The sequence below is a fragment of the Naegleria fowleri genome, assembly GCF_008403515.1.
Source record: "Naegleria fowleri strain ATCC 30894 chromosome Unknown tig9, whole genome shotgun sequence".
Lineage (NCBI taxonomy): Eukaryota > Heterolobosea > Eutetramitea > Acrasida > Naegleriidae > Naegleria > Naegleria fowleri.
The window spans coordinates 819,721-831,548 of NW_025407941.1; the positions used below are offsets into that span (position 1 = coordinate 819,721).

The 11,828-nt window shown below is 38.5% G+C and overlaps 6 protein-coding genes across 6 annotated transcripts; 1 reads left to right on the top strand and 5 right to left on the bottom strand.

The window, feature by feature from the left end:
• Positions 1-178: 178 nt before the first annotated feature.
• Positions 179-1,146, top strand: FDP41_011578 (uncharacterized protein; the record flags this gene model as incomplete). The annotated part of the gene is made up of 3 exons (XM_044702001.1): positions 179-398; positions 597-625; positions 817-1,146. The coding sequence occupies 3 exons, from the start codon at positions 179-181 to the stop codon at positions 1,144-1,146; spliced, it is 579 nt and encodes a 192-aa protein (XP_044567361.1).
• Positions 1,147-1,297: 151 nt separating this feature from the next.
• On the bottom strand, positions 1,298-2,581 carry FDP41_011579 (uncharacterized protein; the record flags this gene model as incomplete). The annotated part of the gene is made up of 1 exon (XM_044702002.1): positions 1,298-2,581. The coding sequence occupies one exon, from the start codon at positions 2,579-2,581 to the stop codon at positions 1,298-1,300; it is 1,284 nt and encodes a 427-aa protein (XP_044567362.1).
• A 1,962-nt stretch (positions 2,582-4,543) lies between these two features.
• On the bottom strand, positions 4,544-5,512 carry FDP41_011580 (uncharacterized protein; the record flags this gene model as incomplete). The annotated part of the gene is made up of 1 exon (XM_044702004.1): positions 4,544-5,512. One exon carries the CDS (start codon positions 5,510-5,512, stop codon positions 4,544-4,546), a length of 969 nt encoding a protein of 322 aa, XP_044567363.1.
• A 19-nt stretch (positions 5,513-5,531) lies between these two features.
• On the bottom strand, positions 5,532-6,041 carry FDP41_011581 (uncharacterized protein; the record flags this gene model as incomplete). Its single annotated transcript, XM_044702005.1, has 1 exon — positions 5,532-6,041. The coding sequence occupies one exon, from the start codon at positions 6,039-6,041 to the stop codon at positions 5,532-5,534; it is 510 nt and encodes a 169-aa protein (XP_044567364.1).
• Positions 6,042-6,543: 502 nt separating this feature from the next.
• On the bottom strand, positions 6,544-7,857 carry FDP41_011582 (uncharacterized protein; the record flags this gene model as incomplete). Its single annotated transcript, XM_044702006.1, has 1 exon — positions 6,544-7,857. One exon carries the CDS (start codon positions 7,855-7,857, stop codon positions 6,544-6,546), a length of 1,314 nt encoding a protein of 437 aa, XP_044567365.1.
• Positions 7,858-8,723: 866 nt separating this feature from the next.
• FDP41_011583 (uncharacterized protein) lies at positions 8,724-11,180 on the bottom strand (the record flags this gene model as incomplete). The annotated part of the gene is made up of 1 exon (XM_044702007.1): positions 8,724-11,180. One exon carries the CDS (start codon positions 11,178-11,180, stop codon positions 8,724-8,726), a length of 2,457 nt encoding a protein of 818 aa, XP_044567366.1.
• Positions 11,181-11,828: the final 648 nt, after the last annotated feature.

The window sequence follows — 11,828 nt, forward strand, 5'->3', positions numbered from 1 at the left end:
GCGCCATTAAAAAAATCTGCGTCATCATCATCATCACGAGCCAACACAATTTTTCAAAATTCTTGTCGGCTTGCTGAACACAACGGAATTCAGAATCGATCCAATCTCTTAGACTAGAGAATAAAATATTATTGTGCGAAGAATCATCATATAATAACAATAGAAAAATAATAGAAACATGCTGAGTGTGTTGAAATCAATTTTAGATTGGATTAAATCCTTGTTCTGGAAACAAGAATTGGAGCTTACATTGGTAGGATTACAAAATGCTGGTAAAACAACACTTGTAAATACGATATCGTTTGGACAAATGAATGAAGATACAATTCCAACCATTGGATTTAATATGAGAAAGGTCTCTAAAGGAGGTGTGGAAATTAAATTGTGGGATATTGGAGGTAAGTGTTTGTTTGATTCCGATAAATGATAATCATCGTGAAATATTGGCATGAAAAATATTTTGGAAATTTGTAATGATTGCATTCTAATAACAATACCGAATCATCATTCGCTGTGTATCGTTATGATGTTGATCTCTATTGAATATTTTGTCTTGTATCTATAATTACTTGATTTTAAAACCATACAACAAACAGGCCAATCCAAGTTCAGAAACATGTGGGAGGTATGTGCAGGAATGTTTATTGCTGTACTGTTACGGTTGTTTAACAATGCTCTGATTTAATTTGGTGCAACTTTTAACTGTACATCCTGACGAAATAATAATTCAAATTTAATTCTATCTAAACAAAAATTGTGACCGAATAACTTAATATGAACCGGAACAATTGTTGATTTGAAATGTCACAACAACAGAGGTATTGTAGAGGTGTCGGAGCTATCGTTTATGTGGTGGATTCAGCTAGCGACGAGCAAACTCTGGAAGTTGCTAAAAAGGAGCTTCATGAACTAGTCTCAAAAGCATCTCTATCTACTATACCATTGTTAGTGTTAGGAAACAAGAATGATTTACCCAATGCAAGATCAGCACAAGAATTGATAGATAAATTAGATTTAAAGTTAATAACTGGAAGAGAAGTCAGCTGCTACTCAATCAGCGCTAAAAACTCTGTAAATATTGACAAGACATTACAATGGCTAATTAAGAACGCCAAGAAGAGCGAAGATACAGACAAGAGTAATTAGTTGTACTCAATCGTATTGAAATTATTTGCTTATTTATATTTCCCGCAGACAGCGACTAATAATGCCATTTGTAAATTTATTTTTCGTGAGTCAGTATTGTAAAGTAAATTGTGACAAGAATTTTTGAGTTACAATTTTTTGAAGTTTAATGTCACTTTTGACTTTGCCCTAAATAGTTCTGAAGCAAGGTTTGCAAAAGAAGTTCATATAGTTGAGGTTGCTGAATGGTCTGTTGTGGAGCAGCTTGAATCAGATCATGATTGTTAAAATTCAGAAAATTCCCTTCTTGGATAATGTTCTGATGGCAATTATCACTCACAACGCCATTACTGTCTTTATCAAAGTTTAGAGAAAGAGGAAACACATTGCATGTGGCATCATGATCTTCATTTGGTATTATTTCATTCCTTCTCAATATTGATGGAGTATGGGAAGTCTCTGGTTGACCAAATGCGTAACGATATGGAGGTTGTTGGGCTGGACCAACACTCGTTCCTTTCGAGCTGCTCGCACTCGAAGATGAATAATAACCGATCGAGTTCTTTCTTTGCCTTCTCTTTGGAGGTTGATGACTCTCCTTGTGTTTCATCTTTTCCTCTTTAAACGTTTCTCCCGCACAAGTCAAATGTTGAGGAGTCAACACAAAGTAATTATCTGCAAACTCTCTATTATTCCTTAACATGGGTCTCTCGAATGCATAAATTTTGATCGATTCATGTAAGGAAGATTCATTGAGTGCTTGTCGTTTCTCGTCGCAGTTTGATTTTCTTTTTCGTTTGAACTGCTTTCGCACTTGACAGGTTTCGTCAATTATTTGTAACTCTGTGGTTGGTTTGGACACCACTTGAGTCGAATTTGTCATTGTCGTGAAGAATAAATCCCTTGTCGAGTCCACTTTCGAAGATGATTCGCCCTTATTATTGGGCATGCATGCAGTGTGAAAAGTCGAATCAAAACGATCGCCCTCTCCTTCCAAACATCCTTCGTGTGGGTGATCATATTGCAGTTGCTCACAACATGCATGTGGGAAAAACACTTGCTGCGGCAAGAAGTCGACCCATTTTGCTCTCTCACAATTGTTACTATTGATGGTTGAATGCGCGCCTGAAACAACAACCGAAGGTAGCCATGAATAGTTGTCGTTTGATTCCGCGCAATTAGTAATTGTGTGATTCTCTTCCAACTGGACAGAATTACAGAGGAGACCCTTCGATTGAGAATTCCTCAGCATGCTGGATGGTTGGAAATCGTGTCTAAAACCCAACAACAAGTCATGATCCAATGAGGTTCTTGGTGTGTTGATGACATTCGTCGTGGTGGTTGTTGTGGTTGGTTGAGTTTCTTCATCTTCTCCACTCTTCTTTTGCATCATTATTCTTACATAATCTTTGCATGGAAGGGTGGTTCTTGTTGTTGGAGAGAAGGGTGGTTCCATTTATTTCTTTTTGTTTGGAATGGAACAACAAGACAAATCATTATTGCCGTGTGCCGATTGAAATATTCGCCTTGTTTCGCCTGCTGCTGTTCCTAATGCATTCATTCTTTGAAGCATTTTGTCCGTATTTGATTCAACATTTGTAGTAATGGATGCAAATGGTCATGTGTAATTAAAATGTTAAACACGAATTTTATGAGGAATTTTCTTTCCATCTGTCGGGACTCTATGACGGATGGCTCTTGTGTCCTTCTTTAGAATGGAGATGATTGGTTCAATTCGAATGAATCCAAGTCAAAGAAAGAAATACAGGAGAATGTTCAGCACCGAGCTTGCTGGTAGGAACTATCATTTCTTGTTTAATGATCCATTCATTCATTGGAAACCCTAATTTCAATGGTTTGAAATTCCAGCTCGAGTCCAATCGGGTTGAATGCGGGAGATGATAACTGTTATCAATAACAAGGAAAGTATCTTTTTAGTAATCATGCTGATAATAATTCGATCCATATGCAGTTGTTGTTTCACACAAGATTGAATGAATGCTTGAAAAAGTCTCTCCATAGAAGAACACTCTTGCTGATGATTTTCTCTTCTGGATACTTATGAGCAGTTTCAAGTTGAACCTGTTGTGAATGTTGTGAAGAATGTTGTAATTGTTGAAGAGTTTCATTTAGGGTATTGTGGTGTGTCATTGTTTGTTGAGGAGTCAACCACATTTTGTTCCGATTCAATGGATGCTCCCAAGAAGAGTCGTATTCTAAAGACGCCAGAGAGGAGTAATATCCAATATTGAAAAAGTGTTGTTGGTGGTTGTTGAATGGTTGTTGAAATATTCTCGAAAACATTTGAAGAGTCCAACGAAGAATCTTTTTTGGAAGATCATTGGGTCAATTGTTGCACTTGTTGTTGAGGATGAAGAAGTAAATATAGGAGGATTGATGTCGTTTCAAAGCTTCCAAAATTTCCTTTTTCTTTCTTTTAATTTCTTTTCTTGTTTGATTGGTTTCATCGATAATTTGAATATTCTCGTGATGATTCTTTGGAGGATCAGTTGACATGTCGCTTACATGTGAGGTTGATGAGAAGGAATGATGAAAGGGTCGACCATTCATCTGGTTGTTGAAATTGAATGATCGAGTTGGTTGAACATGGCTATCACATGTGTCAACTGAGAAGTTTAAATATTGGCTTGAAAATGAGTTATTCTTTCCTTTACTTGTTTCAGCTTCTTGTCGTTCCTCATCAAAACAAGTATTGAATCATGATGGCTGCATGATCATGTCGAATTGGGTTTCTCTTGCAAACAAGGAGCCTTGTTCATCATGATTGAATTTTCTTGTTATCAAGTTTCTGTTCATTGTGTGGTTGTTGTTGTTGTTGGAATTGTTAAACACTCTCTCTATAAAGGATTTTATGTTTTTTTTGAATGCCGGGAGAAGTTCTCCTTTCTAGAAAGAGACAAAGTAAGAATGAACATGACAGGTGAAGTTTTTGCATCATGATGGGTCATAAAGGACTATAGTTCCCCTTATATATGCAAAAGAGGGAATCAATTCGCCTGTATCTACTGCAATACAAATGATTCAATATCCTTACAACCCTTCACCCCTTTTCACATGAAATCTCTCTCGTTTGTCAGTGTCTCTTTTTCGATTCTTGAATATTTCTCTTGTGTGAAATGCATCTCTTTTTTTGTGTGAAATGCATATAATGAATGAATGAAGTTTCCTTGCATATTCATTTGACATCTTTCTCTGGGTTTGAATTATCAGTTGCAAAATCCCTCCTTAAAAGGATTCAATGAATTTGTTTACAATTAAAGGAATGCGTGAAAATTGAAAACAGGTAATTGACGTGTCATTGGAGCGATCTTCATGTTTGAATTGGTGGCAGCAACAAGAGCAATATATTCTTCTTTGTCAATCCACAATAACTATTTCTCGGATTTGAGTTCGAGTACTAGTATTCATTGTTGTTAGCATTTTGTGACAATTTCAAATAGAGTTGAAGTGCCGCATGAATAAGATGAATATTCTCTCCTTGTTGTTGTTGTTCTTGATGGGTGTTGGAACATGTCATTCCTAATGACATTTGTTGTTGATTTCCATTGAAGGTGTGTGAAATAGTTTGTTGATTGAACGCTTGTACGACATGTGACATCGTCTCTGTGTTGAAACACCTGTCAGTACTCTGTTGTGATGAAGGTGAAACACTCAAAGATCTCAACTCTGGAGTGTGATGAGTACAAGGAAGAGGTTGTTGTTGTGGAACATGATCCAACAATAACATGGACGGATTCTCATTGTTGAAGTTATTATTGTTGATCCATTGCATGGATGGCATGTGACAGTATTGTTGTTGACCCAATGATTTTATGTTTGAACCATCCACAGTGTCAGGAGAAGAAATTCTCGAGATGTCATTCATATGAATACAATTTCCAGAATTAAAGAAAGAATCACTCATGGTGGTGGAGCTGGAACAAGAATGTACTAACGGCTCCATCTCATTCAATCCTTCCATTCTTGGTCTTCTTTTTCTTCGTTGTTGAGGAGGTTGTTGTCGTTCTTTACATTTCATGGTTTCTTCTTTGTAAAATGCAGAAGAAGGCTGTCTCTGATTGGAATGACAAGTTGGTGTGAGGACAAAGTAATTTTCTGCAAAATCCTTGAGTTGTCTTAACATGGGTCTTTCGAATGCATAAATTTTGACAATAGAATTTGAATTGTTGGAGGAAGAGACATCTGTGGTGGTGGTGGTGTTATTGTTGCTGGAATTGTTCTTGTTGGATGGTGATGATGGTTCATGCGAGGAGAAGTGGTGAGTATCATGACTTGCATGAGGGATGAATTCCTTTTGTTTCTTTCTCTTCTTCTTGTAATCGATGGTTGTTTGATTGGTTTCGTCAATGATGTTTAGGTTGCTCATTCTTGTGTGCTTGGTTCTTTCATGGGTATTTGTCTGCATGTGAAGTTTGTTTGGAATGGTTGTTATGTTGTTTTCCAAAATTTGGTATTGCTGCAGAAGGAGATACATAATTTCCTTGAATGTGGTGCTCTTTGGTTCTTGACCCTATCTCTGACAAGAATTGCATGTTATTTTGCATGCCATGATACGAGCGGTTGATGTTTTCTGGATGCCAATCATCCTCTTGCCACATGCATGCAGTAGAAGCAAGTGGAGAGTGGATCTGAACAATTTGTTGTTGTGGTTGTGGTTGTTGGTCGTTTGTTGCGGACAACATGGGCATCATCAATAGGTCATTCACATGCAATACCGTCGAAGGAGTAGTGCCCAACATGTTATTGTAGTTATTGTTTGAATTGGAATTCTGAAAGTTGTAGTGGTGGTTGTTAGAATTGGAATTCACCTCATGAGAGAATGAGTTTGACCCAATCATGGCCATCATCATGTTCAGAACATGTTGTTGATGATCAATTTCTTCATGGTTCTTCATGTTGATTAGAAGAATGAATTCAAGTGCAGCGACTTTTTTTTGAAATGTATTTCACGAGTGTTGATGTCATTCCCATTTCGGTAAAGACAACAATTGCATCGGACAAACATCATCTCTCGTAGTGTTGTTGTTGTTGTTGTTGGTGGTGGTGTTGTTGTTAGAGGTGAATACATCCCCAATTCGCAGCATTATACCAAATCTAGTTCAATGTTCAAGGCCAGCTTTTTCGAGTGATATCATTCCTATACGAGTGCAAGTATTGCAGGAATACAGTACAATAACAATTCAATATATTATGATAATGGAATCACATGATGATGATGATGCGAGTGTTTGTTTTTTCTTGTTGTTCGCGCGTTCACACCATAGACTTTGTAATTTCATTCAATAATAATAATAATTGGCTCTAACAATCGTTTTAGAAATAAAATCTTCTTATTAAGGTCATGTGGAGATTCTTTGAAAATATTTAGGTCCTTTCTCTTCTCGAGAAGGACCATCATCATAGTTTGCGTTTCTGTATGACTTCATAGCACAAGTTAATGGCATTCAGGAGAGGATCATTGTGTGGTGTTGGTCGATGTGTTTGTGGTGCATGTGGTGATGGTCGAGGTGGTGGTGGTCGTCGTCGTCGTCGCTCTTGTCCATGCTGATGAGGTTCAACATGTGATGGTCGTGGAGGTGGTTGTCTTGGTTGTGGTCGTTGTCTTGGTGTCGATTCGTCTGCAGGCAACCAAAAGAATCCAAATTGTTGCAACTCGATGGTCGAAAATTGTGTGATTTCCAAAGGTGGTAAAAGACAACGACTCGATGGTGAATTCTCTTGTCGTCTTGTTTGCACATGTAACAAATCCTCTTCTGCATAAAGAAAGAGAGGAGGGCGAGTAGTAGTAGTAGAGGTGGTGGTGAAAGATTGGTTCATGGAGGGATGATTCACTAGTTGTTGTTGTTGTACATGTTCAACGTTGCATGTATTATTTTGGATCAAATTGGTGTGAAATTCGTGTTGCATCTTTTCTTGTTGTTGTTGTTCTATCCTGCTGTTGCCACTACTACTGCTTGTATTATGAAGAACATAATAATTTTCAACAAAATTGTGATTCTCCTTTGAAAATAAGGACTTTTCAAAGGCATAAATTTTTCCAAATGATGAAAATTTCTCATGAGGACTTGGAAATGGTTGTTGTTGAGAAGAAGAAGAAGAAGGTTTCCTTCTTTTCTGTGTCATTCTTTGTGATGCTGGATTCGTTGTTTCATCAATAAAAGAGCTTTGAGAGCTTGTTGTTGTCGTTGTTGATGTGAATCTCCTGTTTTGTGCATCTTCATGAACCTCCAAATTGGGTGGTGACTGGAGACGAACATGTTTTTGATTTTTCCCCACCACCACAACATTGGTCGTTTCGCCACGACTCGTGGGTGATTCATGTCCTCCTTGCGATGAAGAAACCCCATAATTCTCCCTTTGAGAGTCTTCTTCTTGTTCACGATCAATCAAAGGTAGTCGACGACCACCTCGACCACCTCGACCGATTCTCATCCGTCCTGTTGTTGGGAGATTTACATGCATGTGGTCATCATCCTCATTCTCTTTCTCTTGTTCCTGCACGTGCTGTGGTGGTGGTGGTGTTGTCATGGAAAGCCATGTGTTCACATCATCCATCCGTGGTGAGGACTCTTTTTTTGTGGTGGTTGAATCATACTTTGAATCAAGAAGGATCCTGTGGTTTGAAAGAGCTGTTGATGGTGGTTCATTCTTGTTGTTGTTGAGGTTGTTGTTGAAGAATTGTTGCTGATGTTTATTACTAGGATAGGACATTGATTGATCTTTTGCCTGTCTTTGGAAGTTGTTGTCACAATGGCAGGCCACAAGGAAAACCAAGACAAGTCATTGCTCTGGACAGGACCAGGGCTGTCAAGCGAACAGTACTTTTCTGGTTTGATGAGTGCAGAGTTTTGGATGATCCGCGAGAAGAGAATGAAATTTGTGTTGTTGTTGTTGTTTTTTTCAAAAAATTCAAGTCAACCTTCTCTCGGTTTTACCATCAATGCTTGTGCAGAACTGTAAAGCTTTGAATGAGTTGACAATGAAAAATTGGCATTCATCTCGAGATGTCACAAAGTACAGTACGAGATAGGGTAATGTTTCCAGAGATGGCCACTGACGACGGGTTTGTACATGTTTGAAACATGGGTATGAGATAAATGAGGAGTTTGCAATAGTTCAGGATCGACATTATTGCATCAAACGAAAATGATGGACATTTGACCTTAGTATATTCTTGTTCTCTCACACGATGAACGACGTAATTTCAGAGCACACATCCGTATTTCTCTCTCTGTATACCTCCTCCCAATTGCATGAAAAAGGAGTGAAGATAAAAACATCGAAATAGGATAGGGTAGGACATTCCAGTCCATTTTAAAGTTCAAAAAGAAAATGACATGAAAGGGGATGAAATCGCCATGATTGACGAATCACATTGAGGATTACAATTTTCAAAAAACCTAGATGTAAAATTGTAGAGCGATGTTGTTGTTTCAAGGTTTGAAAATTCAGAGAATAGAGTTCCTTAATCTTTTGAGAATGATCAATCTAAGGTGAGACAAGTCATTTTCACAATCAAAAAGAAATATAATTGATCGAAACAACATTTGGGAAACCTTTTAGAACAAATAAATGATTTATCTTTTAGGCTCATGATTCTTCTGTTCTTGTTGTTGCACAATTGCAAGGCATTGCAAGAAGAGTATCTTTAAAGGGTCGTTGTTTGATGCTTGTCTCAAGTATTGAAAAATTTCCATGCTATTAAGCATTGTTGGGTTATGGCTCTGAGTTGACACTTGTTGCTGAAAGGATAAGTGATAGATTGGATCGTTTGGAAACTCGCTAGGTGTTAGGGTGGTGGGAGTGGTGTTTGATAATTGGGGTTGTTGGAAATGAGAAGACAACGAAGAGGATGGAAGGTTTTGTTGTGTTTGAAGAGATGGTGTCGAAAAATTTCTTAATGTTTCCACCAATAGTTGTTGAGTGGTCTGGCCAGACATGATATTCACCTCTTGCTGTGTTTGCGATGGCTGGTTTTGGTCCTGGAATTGTTGTTGTTGTACTGGCTGAGATGAAATTAAAGGCATTCCTGTTGATTGTAATTGAGGTGGATGTGACAACCCAAAAAGTGATTGTAATCGCTGTTCTTCCCAAGTATCTTGGGTATTAAGGTTAGAAAAGGATAAATTAGTAGAAGTTGGTAGGGTGTTCGATCGATTGGAGGATGGTAATGTATTTAACATGTTGCGATCATGATCCGAAAAGGAAGATGAAGACGGAGAGTTGATCAATGTTGTGGATGGAGATGTTGTTGGAGCAAGTTCAGAAAAAGAGGATTGTGGTGAATTCGTGATTAATGCTGCGTGAGATCGATTGGTCATTTCTCTTGTTAGGATTGAATCGATGATTGAAATCAATGCTTCAGGATCTACTTGTTGTTGACCTCCACCTGGTAATGATGACAACGTTGATTGAAATACAGAGTCACTGGATGTTTGTTGTTGGTTGCTATGGTCATGTCCACTCAATGCACTCGCCATGGTAACCAGTTGTTGTAAGAATAATCGCTGAGATTGTGGTTCCTGTTGGGTTTGTTGCTGATGATTTGATGATGAAGGTTCCCTCTGAACTGGTGGTTGAATTTGAGCTCGTTGTGAGAAAAAAGTGCTTGCAGTTGAGGACGTACTCTGTAAAAAACGTTTCAAGAACTCTCCCAATGCTGCTTTTTGGGCCTCCAATGAAGACGAGGATTGGTTTTGGAAAGATATTGAGGAATAGTTTAAATTATTATTATTTCCTTGCATGTTTTCGTTTGAAGAATGTACAGTTGGTGCATGTTGAGATGAAGATGATTCTTGAATTAAGGCTGTCGAATGATGTGTTGTTGATGTTGTTTTTGCGTCATTGTTCGTCTCTTTTTTAGATCTCTTTTTTGAAATGTGAAAATTTTGAGAATTTTTGGGAGAGGGCGTCATCGACACTACATTTAAGCTAGCTTGATGTCCTTCATCATCACCACTCGATGAAATTGATGTTTTCGTCAACGATAATGCATTTCCACTTGTACTACTTGATGCTTTGTTTGCATTCGTGACAGTAGGTGTCAATATAAAATAATTTTCTGTGAAATTTGCATTTTGATTGAGTAAAGGTCGCTCAAAGGCATAGATCTTAACCTTGCCTGCTTTGTGCTCCGTTTGATCACCAGAGGTCATTAATTGATTACGTTTTTTTTTCACTTTCTTCCTTGTTCGTGTCGTTTCATCTACAATGGCAAATGGAGATGAGGAACCAGCTCCACTATTTTCTTCGGTACTTGTTCCTCCGCTTCCTGAAGAATAATGTCGATGCATTTGTTGCGATGTGGATGCATCGAGATGTGTTACCTTCGATTGAGACGGTGCTCTTTTTCTTGATGATGCGGATTTTGGTACTTTGACTTTGGAATGTTGCAATGTCATATGCGATGTAGGATGAAGATCATGCATGGATGAAGGTAAACAGGTTGTTGTGGTCTGGTCCGCAGAAATTGTGGATGATGAATTTTGTTGATGTGGAACTTGGCTAAACGATGAATCGATGCGAAATTCTTCATTTTGTCCTTCTGAAGCCATTGATTGTGGAGGTGTCGTCATGCTGCTTCGATCATCATCACCTTTTACATGATGGTGCATGTGTGTACAGCTTGTGGATGTGGCAGGCTGTTGGTGCTTGTTGGAGTAAGCCCGTGCGTTGTTACTCATGTCATTATTATGAGACATGCCACAACCATCAAACATGCTTGCATGGATTGTGAGTGCAGGAGGAGTGGTGGTGATTGCCATGGCATTGCGCACTTGATCATTTTTCACATCACCAGAGGGGTAGACAACCACATCTGCTCCCTCTTCTTCTTCTTCACCATCACTGCGGTGTTTTTCTGCATTCGACCTAGGTTGTTGTTGATGTTGACGCATGCTTAACTGTGTGTGTACTTGGTTCATTTCTTGATCATGCTGAGAAAGAGAAGTAGAATTCCACTTCTGTTCATATTCTTCTTCCTCTTGACTCTCTCTAAGAGAAGGTTGTTGATTGTCATGTCTGCCACTTGGCATCCTTTCATGATGCTCACGGTGGATTTAGAGAAGTGGGTTGTTGTTTGAATTGAGAGGGGTGCGTTTTTTTTGATGTTTCGACAAATTTAACCGGCATCGCCGAATGAGAAAGGGATTCTTTCAGCTTAAACAAACAACGACTACTTGCCACATTTCGCGGTATGTGCACTCCGTAGTTTTCTGACTTTAGGTATAAAGGAATAGAGCGATTGGTGTGTGGTTGTGGGAAACAGTCGTTATGGTCACTCGGATGGGGCTTTCGTAGTGGTTGTTGAGAGAACGAAGGCCTTAGTCTCAAGGTAGCAAAAGGTTGCTGATTGGTGGTGTTATTGGTTGTTGTGGAGAGAGTGGAAATCTCAAGTTGTAGGTGTGTTGATAGGACCTTACTGGATGGCAATTGTTGTGTTTTTTCTGTCCTTGAGATGCAGCAGTAAAGTTGTTGGCCATGAAATAATTATTTATAATGGTTGTTTCTCGAGAAGGAATTGTCGTGTTAATATTGGCCATCCGAGTTTACCCTCACCATATGTGCAGTACAATTTCGGAAAATAACACTCCCTACAACGCTGCTTTATTCCGTGATACAGCAAATGAATCATTCTTTCCGTGTTGTTTTGCATACCAACAATTAAAGTTGCAAGTATTTCG